Source organism: Epinephelus fuscoguttatus, linkage group LG3, assembly GCF_011397635.1.
Source record: "Epinephelus fuscoguttatus linkage group LG3, E.fuscoguttatus.final_Chr_v1".
Lineage (NCBI taxonomy): Eukaryota > Metazoa > Chordata > Actinopteri > Perciformes > Serranidae > Epinephelus > Epinephelus fuscoguttatus.
In genome coordinates, this window is record NC_064754.1 from 37,603,023 (window position 1) to 37,622,095 (window position 19,073).

Genomic DNA, 19,073 nt, shown 5'->3' on the forward strand with positions numbered 1-19,073 from the left:
GGATTAGCAGGTTTGAATTTATTTTGCCATCACTCAGACCATACACTGTTGAAGACTCAGACACATTTCATCGTGTTTCCACACGGAACTTTTTACAGACGGAACCGGAAGTGGGGCGAATCACAACTTCCACACATGTGTGGGGGAGAAAGATGCCTCATTGCTTATAGTCAAATTATATTCTAATATAAAGTCGACATAAATAACTCTAATTCAACCAAACAAAAGTCGGACCTGAACCCGTTACGTGTGCGCGGACAAGATGGCGGAGATCGTTCAGCATCGCATCGAGGAGAGAATCCCTGAGCTGGAGCAGCTGGAGAGAGTGGGACTGTTCACCAAGAAAGAAGTCAAGTAAGACGACATGTCACTTACCGGGGGTTTCCAGTTGTGTTCATCCAACAGAAAAACACATCAATATACAAAGGGCATCCTTTTGATAAGATCGTGCTGCCGCCCACCTGAGAAATGTGTTTGTGGGCAACAGTCCACAGTAATGTGGAGAGATGACAGAGAGAAAAAATCTTCTTACTCTGTAGTTGACCACACTAGTGCAGAGGAAATATTGGTGGATTTAAACCCTAAAATACACATGGCGTGTACAGTAAAGTGACATGACAGAATCAAATCCTGGAGCTGCTCCACAGGTGCTGTAGTGAAATAACATATAAACCCATAAGCCCATGGAGTCAGCCAAAAATAGGACACTGTAGTCTAAATAAAGATTGTGAAACACTTTTGAGCTACTTTTTTGTAAGGAAGGTGCCATATAAATGAAGATTATTATTATTATTGTTGTTTTAGATCCATCATCAAGAGAGCCACAGCTCTGGAATACAAGCTCCACAGGCTGATTGTAAACAAAGACGACTTCATTGCATACATCCAGGTAGGATGCCTTTACTGTCATCATTGTAAAACAAAGGAGAAATTAAAGTTGTTTTTAAAACACTAACGTCAAAATTGTTTTTGATTCTAGTATGAAATCAACATTTTAGAGCTCGTTAAGAAGAGAAGAGCGGTAAGTGGTGTGTTTTTGGCTTTATGTAGCATTAATGTTCACTTCAGATAGGATTCATTTTAAGGTAGACATTTTTTTGAAATTTTCATGTTGAGCTTTTTTAACACAAATTCAAAAGAAATGAATCTACTTTCACATAATCATCACAATGTTTGAGTGTGTCTAACTTTGCTTTGGCAGCACATACATTACCAGTTCAAAAGAGAGGAGATTGAGTACCCCATCATCCATAGAATAAACAGTGTCTTCAGAAGAGCAACAAAAAAATGGAAGGTAATGTCACCATCACAATTCTTTAAAATCATTAGAATATTATTCGTGTTCATTTATTATGTTATTTGCTTATTTTTCCATCACTATTTACTTTAAAATCAAATATGTAGCCCAATGTGATACAATTTATAGTTAGTTTAAACTGGCTGAATCATTGTAAGCATAACTGAGTGAACACTCGTGTCTTCTTTTGTCACAGGATGATGTGCAGCTGTGGCTCTCACAAGTTGCTTTCTGTAAGAAATGGGTATGTGATCTCATTATTTGCTTTAAGTACAACTCAGACCAAATGCGGCATCTTCTCATGCTAAAAATAATCGTCTCCTTTCTCTCTTCAGGCCACCAAAGGCCAGATCAGTAAGGTGTTCTCAGCCATGCTTGCTATACACCCTGACAAACCAGGTACAGAGGGTTGTGTTTTACAGTCTGTTGTAACAAAGCCGTTATTATCTGTCATTAATAGTGACCATTTGCTTCTCTGTCTTTAAGCCCTGTGGATCATGGCAGCCAAGAGTGAGCTGGAGGATAGAAGTTCCTCTGAAAGTGCCAGACACCTGTTTCTGAGGGCTCTGCGCTTCCACCCAAACAACAAGAAAGTCTACCAGGAGGTAACAGAAGCTAAATATATGTTGTTGTTTTTTTATCCAAGGTTATTGCCTCTATTTTTAAACAATGAAAACCTGTACAGAGAGACGTTGTTCACTGGTGTGCTTGAGTGAAATATAGTGACAAGAGTCAGTAGCTGCTGTTGAAAGAGAGATGCACGTGCACGTGTATTTGTCAAATATTCCTACCTTACTATCTCCCATGACTTCTGTGTCAGTATTTTCGTATGGAGCTGCTGCATTGTGAGAAACTGAGGAAGCAGAGGGAGGAGCTGGAGAAAGCCGAGATGGACCTGGTTAGTGTGTCACAAATTGACAATGGAAAAAAGAATAGTCAACATACACACACACACACACACACACACACACACACACACACAGAAGCTCTCACTTTAACACTCTGCTCTTCACTCCTACCAGGGGGAATATGAGTTTTCTCCAGAGATCCTGAGTGGCAAACTCGCTGAGGTTGTGTACAGAGATGCTACAGGGAAAATCAAAGGTAAGTCTTAAAGTCATGCATTTTATCTCCTCATTTAAACAAGAATTTAGTCAGTTAATGTTTATTTTGAGTTTTGAGTAAGAAAACTGATGCTGTGAGGAAGGCGTTTTTGCACTTGGCAAGTATGTCACACAAAATGCCTCATTAAACCACAAACTTTTGTTTTCCCACATTGTTTTTTTTTTGGTGTGAATTAGCAAATAAGAGCTTTACAGGTGCTGATAGGCAGCTTTTGTTTACTTCAGAGTAGTGTTGTCAAAAATATCAATTTGATAGATATCGATTCTAAAAATTTGTAACAGTTTCAGTACTAATATTCCGAAGTATCGATACACCAGTGCCAGCTGCGCTTTGTCACTGTCTCTTATTGTTATCATGCACTACAGTCATTCTGCTGTTCTGCTGTGCTCTCCTTCCGCTACTAACCATAAAAGAAAAGTTGCCATTGTCATGTTACATCTTTGTTTTTTTATCTTTCAGTAAAGCTTTTACATTTTAGGCACTATGTCAGTTTTCCCCTGTGGTATCTAAATGTTATTGAATATGTTAGAAAGTCCAGTATCGTCACAACACGAAAACAGGTTAGCCGTTTCTCTCATTTTCATTGTTTTATGCTAAGCTAAACTACACAGCTGCTGGTCGTAGGTTAATATTTATGATACAGATATTGTCAAGTCATGTCAATTTTATTTATAGAGCCCAATGTGACAGATTTGCCTCAATCTGTACAGCATACGACACCCTCCGTCCTTAGACTCTCGCTTCAGGTAAGGGTAAAACTCCCCCTTAAAAAAGGGGGGAAACCCTTGAGTGGTATCTTTTCATCAAACTCTTGCCAAAAAGCAGATAAGCGTTCTTCCCAAAATGTCCAACTATTCCTTTAGCAGCAGAAACTCCCAGATCTGGGGCCTCATTTATAAAAGAGTGCTTAGGATTCATACTAAAAGTTGACGTGCGCCCAAAAGCTGAAAATGGCGTGCGCCAAAAAATAATCTGATTTATAAAACAGTGCACGCGCACACTTGCACGCAATGTTCTCTTTTTTCACCCAGATCCTCCTCATATTCCGCCCTCTACATGCCCTAGCTCAACCATAAATGGTCATGCAAATCACCTCATGAATGCGATCTGCATATAAATAAGCCGGCATGCGAGTGTTCTCTCGTTGTGTGAGTCATGGCGACGGGTGAGAAACGAACCAAAAAACGGAATTTCTCCGAGACTGAGCTAGAGACCCTTTAACGGGAGGTGGAGGACTGAAGAAAGATTTTATTTGGTGGCCACAGCAGCGGGATCACTAATAAAAGAAAGCGAAAAAAAAGTGGCAACACATCAACGCTGCTGATGCTGTCAGCTGTGTCTGTGGGACTGCACGGAGTGTCTGATCTAAAGGTAGACCAAATATTTCTACTCCTTTACCAACATGTAGTTAATGTGTTGCTTTTAAATTTGAGGATGTTTGACATTAATGTGCGACATAAAGAATCACTAAAGCTGGAGGCAAAAAGGAGTATGTGCCAGTGCCATCTTGCGCAATTACACGCGAGGGTCACCGCAGTATTTATATGTTCATGGCAATTAGTCTGATCAGACACCCGGCCTGAATTACAGCATGAACCAGTGGTATCCCGGTCCCAAAATACAACGTGTAATTGGAAATACAATTCAAAGATGAAAGTGTAATAGGCGAACACGTTTCTTCATGCTGGTTTTGTCATCAACAGCACATGTCTAAGTAGGGCTGATGAAATGAGTGTAACGGTTGTGCTTAATGGCTGTATTTCGAGACATGATAAATGCGCTGGAAATATTTAGCTAAACAAATAAATATATTCCATGCAGTCACGCCATCCTCTCCCCCTCCTGCGCTCACAGAGTGGACAATGAGACGTTAGAGGCAGTGTGGATTAAATACATATTTAGAAAGAATTTCAATTCAGGATTTGAGTTGGATTTTACAACGTTTTTATGAAACAATTATCACTCACTCCAAGCGCAAAATAAGGCTGCTGGATTTAATTTCAATGATAACGTGGATCTAAGGTGGATATAGCGTGACATTAAATTTGTGTGAGACATCAATAAAAATCTGACTCCACTTCTCCACCTCGCCATCTGCGTCGCCACTTCCCAGTGTCTTCCAAAATGTGCGCACGCATGACTCAGAGTTTGCTTACAGGTGCGCACATTCTCTCGCCAAGTTTATGTTTATAAATCACAACCTTTGCGTGGTAAGTGGCGTACGCCACTTTCAAGCCCCGTTTTGTGCGTAAGCAAGCTTTATAAATGAGGCCCCTGATCACTTCATGTCTTGTGTCACTGATCTTTTTGTCCCACAGAGGCCGAGTTTGTCGTCTCACTTTTGAACATAGCAGCTATCTTTGACTTCACCAAAGAACTCCAGGACTTCATCCTGCAAGAGTAAGTCACCACATAGCTCACCCACACTCACACGCATTCCTGAACTCAAACAGAACTCCATCACTAAGCATGAACATGCCCACTCCCCCACCCTCGTATCACAGCCTACAGGCGAACTACACAGAAGACAGCTTGACGTGGGATTTCATGGCTAAGAGGGAGCTGGAGGCTCCGGGGGCAGGGGAGGAGCTGCACACAGCCAAAGGCCGGGCCTCAGATATCAACCGCAGAGAGGAGCGCTGCTGCCAGGTGTATGAGGAGGGAGTCAAGAGCCTTGACACAGGTAGGTGCTCATACACACACACACACACACACACACACACACACACACACAGAAAATAGACACGGTAGTTGGGCTACTTTCCAAATGGCATGATCACCTGTAGAGATTGAAGCTTGACGGATTGTTATAATCAACATTTTACAACAGGGATCTGTGGATTTTATGACGTATAGAAATTAGCTAAAGTATTAAAAGCAGTAAAAATTAAAATTACAGTGAAGGTTTTATCACTATACAGTAACACATTTCTTCCCACTGCCTGTGCTTTAGAATGAGGAGATACTTAGTTTTAAAGTATGAAAAACTTACATTTTGTTGCAGTGTGGTCGAAGCTATATTACCTAACCAAATTTATTTCATTTCAGTTATTAATTTAATTCCCTTAATTTATTGTGGACATACTGTCAATGTCATCTGCATTGTTGAATTTGCCGCAAGTTTGGTTTTGTCACTTTTTTTGGTCAGAAAGTCAGATCCAGGAAGCTTAAAAAGTTTTAAACATCTTAAAGGGACAGTTCACCCCAAAATCAAAAATATATATTTTTCTTCTTACCTGTAGTGCTGTGTGTCAGCCTAGATTGTTTTGGTGTGAGTTGTCAAGTGTTGGGAGATACTGGCCGAAGAAATGTCTGCCTTCTCTCTAATATGATTAAACTACGTAGATGGCGCTTGACTTGTGGTGCTCAAATTTTTATTTAGGGGTCAGCTGTCACTTTAAATGTGCCCCTCTGAAATCTACGGATGTCTTGTATTAATTCCCTGCCAACTTGATGTGTCAGTATAGTAACCCTTTCTGTTACCTGTGCTCTAGAGCCCATGTGGACTTGCTATGCAGCCTTCTGCCTGGAAAGGCTGAAGAGGAAGACCAACGTCCAAGAGCTGAAGGAAAAGGTAAGTGACCGTCCACTGAAAACTCTCAGTGGCTTCAGTGTTTTGGGAGGTGGGTGTTGAAGGGGTAAATCCTGACAGACGTGTGTGTTGTTCGTGTCACAGAGGCAGGAGAGGCTGCTGGGAGTGCTGCAGCGCGCCCACGACTCCTCACTGCTGAAGGAGGATTATTATAAGAACTGGGTAAGATAATGGCTTCATTAAATGTGCAAATGGAATCACAGAGGCCCTTAAGCCGTAATGCTTCAGTCTCCATTCATTTGCATAATGACTTGTCAAATGTCTGCTCACAAAAAGCATTTCTTTGCTTGCATTAGTTAAGCTTTAGTTTGAGTTTAAGTTGAAGTTTTTTAGTGCTGGTCAAAGTCTGGGGAGGCCAACAAGCATCTCTTTGTCAGTCTCAGTCTGCTCCTCCAAATGTGCGTAACTGTACCGTGCTCAAAACATAAGGTGTGATCTGAAGCTGGCTATCGGTAGTCACTTGAAAACCCTGGCATAACAAAATGAAACCAGGCTGCTGTCTCCAGTGATGTCCAAGCTCCGAAACAGCTGATGAGAATAAAATGTTTGAAAAGAGGATGTCCTGGTGGCCTTGTGGTTAAAGGCTCATACCATGCAGCCATCTTGGTTTTGACTCTAGCTAAGGACCTTTTTATGCCCCACATTTCCTGTTACTCTCTATTGTTTACCATCTAATTAAGGCATTAAAGATGTCCATAAAATATCACAGAGCATCCTCTTGCTGCCAAAATCATGTTACAAAAACTGTGTTGAATAAACAAGTTACTTATGAGTCAGTGTGACTGTTATTTACAAGTCCTATTTAACTTTTAATTTGGCAGCGTGAACCTAAATAAGTCAGATAAGCAGAGCTGAAGTAATAATAAAAAAAGATGGAAAATGGAGGGAATCTGCTCCTGATTTAACTTTCTCTTTGATTGTCAAATAAAAGTTGCAGACCCTGCTCTCATCCGGAGATACTGAGGGAGCGGCCAGCGTTGCTATGGCAGCAACGCAGCGCTACAGCCAATCAGCATCAGTGTGGAGCCTGAGTCTGCAGACACTGATGCAGCTGGGGAGTGAAGACGTGGGCAGGCTATTCCAGGAGGCTCTCACACACGTCAGTCCCAAGGTACACAGAATACACACACACACACACCCTCAACATAATTTGTTCTCAACCACATCAAGTTTGGTAATCTTCTCTGCTTACACTGAGCACATACACCACATCAGTCGTGCCCACTGTACTAGTATAATTGTTCTCTTAGGCGAGTGGAGGCACTTGGACACACACACGGACACACACGGACACACACACACACACACACACTAGCCACCAGCACTGCTGTATAAGTGGGCCATCTCCTTGGCCCAATTACCCTCTATTTCATTTTATTAAATTTCCTCAAATGGCTTCCTCTGTCCCTTCTATACATGAGGAGAGCTGAAGATGTATAAAAAAAGCCCCTAATTTAAGCAGGCACTTAAAGGAATACTTCACCCACAAAATGACCGTTTGTATCAGTTACCCTGTGATACCTTGAATTAGTAAAGAAAACTTTGTGTTTCTCACATGCCTCCACAGTGAATCAGAAATCCAAAAACTGAGAAAATTCTTAATGAATTGAAGTCATATTGGGAGCTGCGTTTAACAACAGCAAAACTGTCACAACTTGTGCAGTATAAAACCTATGAAAACCTTACTATTTAAAACATTTTTATATAAAAAGTCTAATGCGCGGATGAGTAGTGCACCTGGGCAAGCATGTGGGTTTGAACTCTGTTGAATGGAATTCACAAGCGTTCCGAGTTCCAATGCACGCACTTGCCTGGGCGCATTACTTGCAAGTTATTAAAATAGTTAGGTTTAGTGAAAATGCATGTTGGGGAAGTACTGAGCAAACAACTGGATAAATGAGACTTGGATTATACCGTACGAGTTGTGTGAGAGTTTGTAAACAGATGCTTTGATTTAGTTTTGCTGCAGTTAAACGCGACTCCCCTTTACTTCAATTTATCAAGAATAATCACCGTTTTCAGATTCTTTGTTCACCGTGGAGGCGAGAAAAACTGTTTTCTTCACGAATTCAAGGTAACACAGGGAGAGTAATTGATATTCAAATGGTCATTTTGTGGGAGAAGTATTCCTTTAAGCAACCTTCAGTTATAAACGCAACATGAGATGTGTAATTTGTGTCATTATTCACAGTCAGAATCACATCATCTCAATTTAACTTGACAGGTAAATGAGCAGGATTACTGTTGAACTCTGCACTCTAAATATAATTATAAGCTTTGGATGCAAAGTGAACTAGAAATCCCTCAGATATTTGGAGGTAGTCACAGTCATCATCATAAAGATAGCTTAGATGATTTTCACATGTTGTTACCTAATATCTGAACTTTTATATGAAACTAAAAAAACGGTAAGCAACAGTTTTCTCTCCTTAGATTTGTGTTGCTTTAAATAATCACTACACTATGTACTCACTACACATAAACTTGGATCCAATACTAGATTTAAAAAAGATATTTGATACCTCTTTGCATACCATGGTAAAAAGAGAATAAGTCCTTGGCACACACACTAGGAAAAAAGAATATTTTTAGAAAATAACAACCTGCGCACAGTGCTGCTACAGAAAAAGTCACTGAACACACGCCCTCTAGTTATGTGGTGGGTCCATTGTTAGAGAGAATGCTGTAACAGCCACAGGTTGAGTTCATTTTCTCTTGTGCAGCTTTTGGTTAAAACTCTCGTTGTGGATCTGTTTTCTTTTGGGGGTTTTTCCAGCTTTGTTACTTTCGATACTATCAAATGTACAGTTAATGGAGATCAGATCATTTTAAATACATGGTGTCAAACATAGCAACAAAGTACTGATACTTTTCACAGCCTTAGCTCTGGCATCCTTCACATAGCTGCACTGTACATCACAGTAATGTAGGATGCTGTGTGTCTGTGGATACTCATGCTCTGACTCAGTCACAGGCCTTCACAGTAATGCGCAGAAAGCTGCTGATTGTTTCACAAGACTGTGGCCCTGAGAAGTAGCTGTGTGAGGAGGATTACTACATGCTGCTCATTAGGCAAAGTCTTTTCTCTGGAGATAAACACTCTTCTTAAGCGTTGGGAAACAGTATAAACCCTCAGGGTATGTCGAACAATAAAATGTTTCCATAACTGCAGGCACAGAAGTTGAGATAAATGAATGTAGTCCAGCATGATGTTTTATTCTCATGCACTTTCTAAAGGCATATTGACCTGTTGGAGGAACTGCTAGCTTAGAACAGAAGAAGGCGTCACTTAGGTGCTAAGCTAGGATTTATTACTAATTTTAAAGTGTCTGCATATAGTGGGACATTATTGTAGCTTAGTCTTTGAGAATGGGTCTGGTTTAAGCTTGGCTTATTTGGATGAAAAGAAGATGAAGATAATAAACGACACTGGCATCACTGACCTCCACCCAGTGCTACAGGAAGTAAGTGGACTACCTGCTGAGCTAAAATCCTCTCTGTCTTGTCTTGACAGGAGAGTCTACCACTTTGGCAGCTGCAGATCCAGTGGAGCGTGGCCAACCAGAGTCCAGAAGAGACGGAAGCTGTCTTCAAGGTAGTACACCTGAATCCACCACATGCAGTTTCAGTCAGCTACTGCACAGTGAAACATTCAGCACATAGTTTACACTGGAACGTTTTTTGGCTTGGCTGGAGAAGTAGTTCTTAGTAGCTTCTATGATTGTAGAAAACTGGTAATGTCATTTGGAGCCAGAGTCTGGGCAGAAGTTTTTCGGGAAGTGGAGCTGCGGTATCGAGTTCCTTCCATCCGTACAAGTGCCCCACCCAATCGCGAGCAGCTCCTTTGATTGCTAGCAAATCGTCAATCATACTATCAATCATGACGTCACTGCCACTTTTGATAGCATCGATAACTAACTAAATCCAAATTTATCTGAAATATTAACACTTGAACATACATCAGCATGATAAGAATTGACAGAAACCATCTGACACAAATTTTAAGGGTACTTCTGTCTTTTAGTTTGGCCCATGTCCCATGTGCTAACGCAGAGGAGGGGCGGGGTTTTAATGACGTATACTGCAGCCAGCCACCAGAGGGTGATAAAGATGTTCTGATTTCACTTTTAAGGGGCTGTCACGTCGTCCATCTTTCAGTCATTGTGAAAACCTATGCAGAAATCCCATAATCTTTCTGGTCAGTAATATGAAGTACTGTGTAGAGATTAACTGAAATCAGAAAAAGCAGGTTCTGTCAATGCTTCCAGGCGAATAACTATAGATGAATAGCCCCTTACGACTGCAGTGTTTTGGCCTCCAAAATGAGACTGTCTTGCAGACGGTTTGTTCTCGTTTGTTCCCAGAAAGGTCTGATGTCTGCAGTAGCGGCTGTTGCCATGGAGATGAAAGAGAGCTTCCTTGATTGGTCGTACTGCACCGGAGGCTACAAGAAAGCTAGAAGGACCTTTACAAGGTAAAAACTAATCACTTTGTCTGCTGATGTTGTCGTTAATTTAAGTGATAAATACGACAAAACAGAATGCAAATTTAATGGGTCCCAGAACACTGTGGCAAAATGCAAAAATAAACTCCAGAGAAGTGTATCCTGTGACAAACCTGTGGATTTTAAGCTAGAAAAACTTTTTTTTTCCCTTCTGTAGCTTACAGGAAAACCGTCCCTTGTCCAAGGCCTTTTTCACCAAAATGATTGAGATTGAGAAGGAACAGGTATGTATAGCCACTGCTGTATTTAATATGTGAAAGCTCTAATATAACTGCATCTCAGTCTTTAGATTTAAGGTGGAGAACAGATAATCTTGATAATAGTTTGGACTCTGAACTGCCGTTTGATTGACACATTGTTACAGCTGTTTCAGAAGGCTATCTCTGCCAGAAAGAAGAAACAGATGGTGGACTTTGATATTATTTGTATTACTGATGAGGTGAGACAATCCTGAATAGTGATAACAACGTTGTTTGTTCTTCCAGGAGACTCCGAAGATGAACAATCTAAGGGACTACTATGAGAGGGCCCTGCAGGAGTTTGGTACCTCAGACGATGGTGAGCAAAAAATACCTTAAAGGAATACTTCATCCCCCCCAAATGAATTTGAATTTTTTTTTCTCTCGTCTCCATGGTAAACAGAGAATCCAGAAACGCAAAAAATTCTTGATGAAGGAAGTCATAGGGGTCCACATTTAACAGCGAAACTTTATCGAAACATCCATTTTTCACATAAGTCAACCGAAGCCAGACTGTAAAAACAGTAATTTTTACTAGCTAAAAACAGGAGCTGCTGGTCTACCACTGCCTTGTTCAGATAGTTAGTTTGTGTTATTCTGTGATGTTGGTGCTTTAAAAGGTCAGTTTGGATTCATCAAAGTCACACAATAACGCAAACAAACTACCAATTGAGGCAGCACTAGCCTAGCAGCTTGTGTGTTCACCAAGGTAAAATTACTGTTTTTTTCAACGGAGTTTGGCTTTGTCGAGAGCACAGGTAAGTTTCACTTTTTGTTCAGTTCCCCGTCAGAAAGGGCCGTGTGTTTAGGAAGTACTGAGCATATGACTGGATAAATGGGGCTGTTGTGAAACACGATCCCCATTTTTGTATTCTTCATTCACTGTGGAGGCGTGTGAAATAAAGTTTTCGTCACAGAATTCAACATAGCATGGGAAGAGTAATTGATATTTGGGGGTCGTATATCTCACGCATGTCAAAAAGAAAAAGCCTTAGTTAAAAAATGTATCCACAACATTCTGTTAATCAAGTATTAAGGAGTAAATTTCAAGTTTCCATCAAACAAAACAACTGCAAAAAAATGTGTCAGTGCCAAGTTATTTAATAGTTACCTGACCAGATACAGAAAAGATTGATCTGTAGCTGGACCCCACACAAACTAACGTCTGGTTACTAGGCCAAAGAAAAAGCCATCAATAGATAAAGAAAGTTAAAGAACTCCTGTTGAGTATCAGATTATGTAATCATCCTTGCACACTTGCACCTTTTTCGCTTAAAATATTTTCTGTTGTTTTTTATTTCCATGAAGATCTGTGGCTGCAGTACATCCAGGAGGAGCTGGGACCCCTCGGACAGCCAGAGAACTGTGGCAAGATTCACTGGAGAGCGATGAAGTTTCTGGAGGGGGAGAGCGTGGAGAGGTTCACTTCCAAGTATACTCTGATTCAGACTGGCCACTTATGAAGGATCCGGGTAGTGTAGATCAAGGCCTTTAAGTTTAGGTAACGACAGCCAGTGTTCAACAACTGAATAGAGGTTTATCAGCTGAATAAGCAGCACATGTTTTCAGAGCAGGTGTTCATCTTGGTCTTGTTGAAGTCTGGTGCTGTGCCCATCCATGAATTGCCAGTACTGCAGTTTCTGAAGTTTGCGGTCCATCAGGAAAAGGCCTGTCAATTCTTCTTCAAAGGTTTCAGCAGTGTTGGAGGAAATGTTCTTGATTGAGCCACCTCTGATGTTTGCAGTTTCAAGCCGTCATATTTTACAGCTGTAATTCACAACTTTTTATTTTCAGTTACACCAGACTGATTTTGGGAACATTTATTGTAAGGATGTCCAATTTGATTGAATTCCACATTTATTTGTCAAACTTTGATGCTGTTATAATATTAAAACATTCTTTCATTCTGGTGCGATCTCTGTTGTGGTCCCTCTGACACAGTGACATAGCAGATACACACAAAAAAAAAAAACACAGCACACACTTTTTTCTAAACTCCAGAATTACATGAATTACACAATAGTTTTCAATAACCCACTCTTTTAAAAAGGTTCTTGGCAAGTAAGTGAAGTTAATTTAAATTACTGTGGCAATAAATATCCTTTATCCTCTAAAATTCTCAGTTCACACGTCGATCCAGTGTTCGCAGTCAAAAGCAAGACTCATTATTCAGATTCCTGCCTGTCATGGTGCAAAATGTTGCCTTAAAAACACACAACAACACATATAAAGCAGCAGTGGTATGAGATAGTTGCACATCTATAAAGTGTTTCAATGGCCAGCTAAAAACTGTCCATACACATCTAAATATATTTACAATTAGTTTTTAAGGACACTTAAAATTGTAATGTCTTACAGCAGCGCAGCATCTACAGTAATGTAACAGCTATGAGGTATGGCAAGATGTTAATTTAAAAAGCATTATATAACTGGATCATGAAATTGCACTTTAAAGCCTAATAAAATACATAATACACCTATAAAATTGTATCACAATGAATTTTACAACGTTTTTTCTCTCTGACACTCTGCTTACAGGCATGGACAGTGTTACACAATGGCCTCCTCTTTTCATTGAAAGTGATGTTCATAAGACAACCATGTGGCCAGTTTTAGGGGGGAATGATATAAATTAAATATATTTAGTTTGAGATATTAAAATACCTCTGCACTCTGACACTAGTTTCAGAGGAACTGGCTTCAGGCTTTAAGGAAATGAGTGCAAACATGCAAACAACCAAACATTTAAAACAATGTACTTTTAAGGCAGAAGTTGTTATGGCAAAGGACTTTTTTTCGATGATGATCACTTTAGAAAATAAGTGAATTAAGATGTTGAGGGAATGCCCAGTTACATCCTGTCAGCTGAGGTTTGATAGACTACTACTACCGTGTGTGAGGGGGGTTTCTAACAGGGTTGGCAGACGTACTGGTTTGCTGATATATTGAGCTACTTAGGCTATTTAAAACAAATTGGCCGGTTTACGGCTGAGATAATGGAGCGTCTGTGCTGACACTGGGTGTTTTCAGAGAGCAAACCTGAGAAAATATTAAAATGTGTTAAGGACATATTTTTAGTCAGCAGCTTCAGCCTGCAACACGTGTGACGAGCTGCTGAGTCACAATGTCCCATGATGGTCTAAATGCTTTATCAGAGGCCTATTAAAAATAACATTTAGAGGGAAACAATGAATCCTTTTAGTAGTTGAAGCCAACAGTTTTAAAGGGACAGTTCAAACCATATAAAAAACACATATTTTTCATCTTATCTGAAGTGCTGTTTTTCAGCCTGAATTGTTTTGGTGTAAGTTGGTGAGTGTTAAGAGATATAGGCCGTAGAGATGTCTGCCCTTTTTCTTCATATAATGGTACCAGATGGCACTTAGCTGGTGGTGCTCAAAGCGCCAAAAAAAAAAATACATTTGAAAAACTCAACAGCAATGACTCTTTAGAGAAATCATGACCCAGTTACTAGAGATAATCCACAGACCTTGTTGTGAGCAGTTTCATGAAGGAACTATTTTCTTCATACTGAACTACACCTGCCAACTGTATCACTGCACAGAAGGAAGCGTGCTTCTACTGCTAGCTCACCTAGCACCACTGGGCTAGCTAATGTTACAACAGTAGACTAAATAAAATAATAGATGTAGCTACGGTGATGTCACTCATTGGTTTGTGGACTGCCATTTTGAAGCCTCAAGTGTGACATTTTGGCCGTCGCCATCTTGGATTTTTGGAAACAGAGGTGACCATATTTGGATGAGAGGGTGGAGCTGTAGAAGAGCGAGGGGCGGGTCGGACTCAGACTACAGTGATGACTTGCAGGCAGTCTGTCACTCAAAACGTATTTTTTATTACTCTCCCCTGCACGACACAGTTGTCACGAATGTTGAAATGAGCCACAGAGATCTGCTGTAAAGTTGGGCATTTTAACATGGGGGTCTGTGGGGATGGGCTCGTTTTTGGAGCTAGCCTCAAGTGACCTCAAAGAACTTCACATTGGCTTCATTTTCCAGCCCCGGAGGATGCTGTTTGGCTACTGCTCAGCTGAGGAGGACACCATTAATGTGTACATCTGGAGCACAGGCCTCTCTTCAATGAGTAGATGCACACTTCCTTCAGCACAGTAATACAGTCAGCGAGTGTTTCAAATGTTTGGAGATTCGAGCGCCACAAGCCGAGTGCCATCTAGTCAACTCACACCAAAACAATCTAGACTTACAAACAACGCTACAGGTAAGAAGAAAAATATATTGTTTCAATTTTGGGGTGAGCTGTCCCTTCAATAAAAATTTGAATATTTTGAATACTGGCACATGTAATCTGTCAGCGTCAGTAAAAATACTATCTATACCGGCCAATAAAAAAAAAACAGCTGGACCCTGTAGCTCCACATGCTCACATCCTCCACAGCCACTCCTACATTACTGAGAGAGGACATGAACCTCAATCTGTTTTCCCCAAAATAGCTTGATGTTAAAAATTACCATCTGGATCTTTTAACACATAATGCTGCACCTTCCTACCTCCTGTGTCCCCGAGTATATGTTAGGTCCAACGCCATCTCCTCCTTACTGTCTCCTCCCTCACTGTACACTCTCCTACATGTGCCCTTCAGCTCTTACGAGTCTGTGTAATGTACCCAATGTGTAAGAAACTCCCCTTTGTCTGTCTCACCAGTGTTTGCTTTACCACCCTTGACACTCATGTCTGATTCTTGTCGGTCTACCACCCCCACGTCACCCCCAGCCCACCCCTCCACACATCTTCAGAGCTTCTTGAAGAGGATGTAGGTGAAGAGTACCAATACGCCTGCTGACAGAAGTCCAATCACACACTGGTGGATGGTGATGACGTTCTCCAGGGCGTGGATGCGCTCCTCCATGGCGTTGGTGTGGATGTAGTCATAAATGGAGGCCCCGATGCTCCACACCGCCCATACAGCATCCACCAACGCTTTCATGGTGGGAGAGACCATTGAGAGGGCCGCCTGCAGCCGGGTGCCAGCCGCATCCGCTGCTTATTGGCCCTACTGCACTACAGAGAGAGAAGAGGGTGACACATGGTGCAGTGAGGAGAGAGCTTTGTGTGGGTGCACTGTTAGCCTCCGAAATAGCAATTACAGTTACACATCTACAAACGTGAACAGAGCATGTGATCTGAGCTGTGAGAAGAGTGAAAGAGTGATTAATAATGCCATCTTTATACTTTCTCTTTTTGTTCTGATTCATGAAGGAATACAATTAAAAGATTTCTGTGATTTTAGTAATTTTATAGTTGCCATTTGACGTTTATTATAGGAGTACAGTGTTTAAGTATAATTTTGAGGTACTTTTACTTTACTTGAGTGTTTTTCTATTATGCTGTTTTATACTTTTATACTCCAGTACATTTACTTGACAAGTGTAGTTACTCTTCACAGTGGCAACCCCAGAGATTTTTCACAAAATTGGCTGCATTGGGGTGCAATACCAAAACCAACAGCCATACTGAATTTCAGGAATTCTATAACGCTGTTGCAGTATATGGGCTAGTTGAAAACTGTCAGTATGAAAGTTAAAGTTTCAGTGTGTAGGATTTAGGGGGATATATTGGCAGAAATGGAATATAATATAAATATGCTTTCTGTGGTTTATAATCATCTGAAAATGAGAATTGTAATATTTTTGTTACCTTAGAATGAGATGTTTATATCTACATAGGGAGTGGCTCCCTATCCACAGAGGTGGCCATGTTGCACTTCCATGTTTCTAAAGTAGCCCAAAATGGACAAACCAAACACTGGCTCTGGATAGGGACATTTGCATTTTTTCACATTGGCCACTGTAGATAGCAGCCTCTCTGCAATGAGCATTCAGTGTTTCTAAAATTTTTAATCATCTGGTTTGTTTGTTTTGGAGAGGAGACTGCTGCGGATAATTAAGCTTTTGCTAAAATCCACCCAAACAATAAACACTGAATTCTAACCTAGAAAGGTTTTAGCTGGTTGCAATTTGCAATCCTCACCACTAGATGCCAGTAAATCACCCTAAATCTTAAACACTGTTCCTTTAAGGAATCACACAGGCTGCTGATATACTTTAGTTTATTATTTTTTAAGTTAATGTTACTAATTCTATGATGTGCATACCTGTATAGTTAACATTTTGAATTCCACAGCAATCCTTTTTAATGTGTGTTATATATCTGTTAGGGATGCACCGAATATTCGGTAACCGAATATATTCGGCCGAATATTGCAAAAAACCACACATTCGGTATTCAGTGGAATAAGTTAAAAGCCAGGCCGAATAATAGTGGCGTGTTTTGATAAACAGCGTGCTGTGACCGGCGGAGTAAAATGTCGGTAGTGTGGCGATCCGTCCGTCACGGCACTTGCATTTGCGACTAAAAATAGTTGTGAGTGAGCAAAATAGGCTTAAATCATTCAGCATGCTGTGCGAGCAGCCTACACATTTCAACCAGCAGCAGAAACGAAAGGCGAATCCCATCGGTTGTGGGTTGAACGGGGGTCACAGACACAGACAGTAATGTATTCCTGTCAAATATGGCGGCCATCGGCTTACCGGCGAGGGGAAGTCGGCTCCAATAATATCCTCTTGCCGTCATGACTGCCCAGAAGTACCTGAACAGCCGAGCCAGCCGAACACAGGTATGTGATGTGTCAGAGGAGAAACGAGCCTTTCACGGCCCACAAACCTCACCGCACTTTAGGGACTGTTCTTTACTTATGAAGGGACTGTTCTTTATTTGTCAGGGGAGGAGGATGGCTGGTTGATTCTTATTTTATTTATTTATTTATTTTGATCCCCCCTATGTTCTTCACTCATTGATGCTGTGTTTGAAGTATGAATAAGTCAAGTAATGTATTCCATTGAAATATCATTGATGTATTATAGAAAAGTGATTTATCTTTTCATAAATGACAAAAGGCACATCTGCCTCATTTTCGCTGTGGTATCGTGATACTACTCAGAACCATGATATTTTCATTGGTATTGTACAGTGGGTCCCAATTTTGGTACCGTGACAACACATCTGGAGGGTGTTCATCTGCAAAAACTAATGAACAACTAAACAACGATATTTGGTATTCGGCCAAGCGTTTAATATTATTCGGCTTCGGCCACAGATTTTCATTTCAGTGCATCCCTAATATCTGTACATAGTCTACATATTTTATTGTTCTTTAAATAGGCTGCTTGTCCTTTTCTTTAAAAAGACAAGAGGCTAGTTTTATTTTGAAGGAGTACATTGGTTGAAAGGGAAAAAAATCATTCACTGAGAACAAGTCTGCAAGCAAATTACCTCCATCTTTAACATTAAAATGCAGGTTACACACTGATGCATCAATAGTAATCTAATAGTTTCCGAGTGCTCTTATTTTTGATACTATCAGTACATGTTGTTGACAATACTTTGAGCAAACATTTAAGATGCAAGACTTATGACTTCCTGTGCTTCCTCTTCACAGGCTCTGCCTACTTAATCAACAGATAGAGTAGGCTATAACTTTCAGAGTCTTTCTGCCTTTAACACAGTCTTTCCATTCCTCTCCCTCTCTCTGCTCTACTGGTCGACTGATTGACTCCCCCATCACACGCTGACGTCATGTCATTATTAATAAACTTGGTCCTGTAAAGAACAGGCTCCACATGATCTGACATTTGGTCTTGTGAAATCAGAAAACTCCGAATCTGCAGAGCAACAGGAACCTGAGTTTGAGCGAAATGACTGGTGTACACAGAGATCAAAACACACAGGCTGTGTGGCGGAGACATTTGTTACTAACGGACTCCAAACTCACCGACGGCTGTCAGACGTTACTGTGATGATGAAGATGATGATGAACATCCGTCCTGCTGTTGCTGGAGTAATGAATATGTTGTTTAGGAGAAGCCAGGATTGTTCCTGTCAGGTATGAAGTCGGACATTGCTATTCGGCGTCAAGTCAGCCTTAATCCAACACTTCGCTTCCGGTTAAACCTTTAAAATTAAAACGGTCCTATTCTGACATCAATTAGAGAACATTTTGTTGACAGAGTGTCCAAGCTCTTAGAAATGTGCACAGGAGAAGGAATATGACGTCAAAAGACACCACATAAAAAACACAACTGCTATTCACATAAATAATGGGTCCTTCAGGGCACAACATGAGGTCATTTATTTTATTTTGACAAGAAACTCGCCCAATTTCCGGTATTATTGTGGGATACTTGTCTACATTAAGCAGCTGACTGAAACCATATGAGAGCGTCACCATGGGCACTAAAAGTGGAGCATGACCTCGAGAATAGAATAGGATGCGAAATA

General features: G+C 40.7%; 1 protein-coding gene and 1 long non-coding RNA gene across 2 annotated transcripts; one reads left to right on the plus strand and one right to left on the minus strand.

The window, feature by feature from the left end:
- Positions 1-96: 96 nt before the first annotated feature.
- Positions 97-14,010, plus strand: utp6 (UTP6 small subunit processome component). The gene is made up of 19 exons (XM_049571931.1): positions 97-354; positions 805-889; positions 980-1,021; positions 1,202-1,294; positions 1,494-1,541; positions 1,633-1,696; positions 1,784-1,902; positions 2,118-2,195; positions 2,320-2,401; positions 4,741-4,822; positions 4,927-5,105; positions 5,917-5,996; positions 6,099-6,176; positions 6,946-7,125; positions 9,529-9,609; positions 10,379-10,488; positions 10,676-10,742; positions 11,004-11,076; positions 12,066-14,010. Exons 1-19 carry the CDS (start codon positions 263-265, stop codon positions 12,218-12,220), a joined length of 1,788 nt encoding a protein of 595 aa, XP_049427888.1. The 5' UTR covers positions 97-262; the 3' UTR covers positions 12,221-14,010.
- A 153-nt stretch (positions 14,011-14,163) lies between these two features.
- LOC125886030 (uncharacterized) lies at positions 14,164-18,757 on the minus strand. Its single transcript, XR_007448971.1, has 2 exons — positions 18,568-18,757; positions 14,164-15,797 (listed from the first exon to the last, which is right to left on the minus strand). It is a non-coding gene; the product is annotated as an uncharacterized LOC125886030 (long non-coding RNA).
- Between the last annotated feature and the right edge of the window lie 316 nt (positions 18,758-19,073).

What these genes read in the sequence shown, in the direction of transcription:
- utp6 (XM_049571931.1), top strand. Translation starts at nt 263, where the DNA reads ATGGCGGAGATCGTTCAGCATCGCATCGAGGAGAGAATCCCTGAGCTG. An exon ending in TATACACCCTGACAAACCAG is followed by an intron (nt 1,697 to 1,783) that starts GTACAGAGGGTT and finishes TCTGTCTTTAAG; the next exon opens with CCCTGTGGATCATGGCAGCC. An exon ending in GTTTGGTACCTCAGACGATG is followed by an intron (nt 11,077 to 12,065) that starts GTGAGCAAAAAA and finishes ATTTCCATGAAG; the next exon opens with ATCTGTGGCTGCAGTACATC.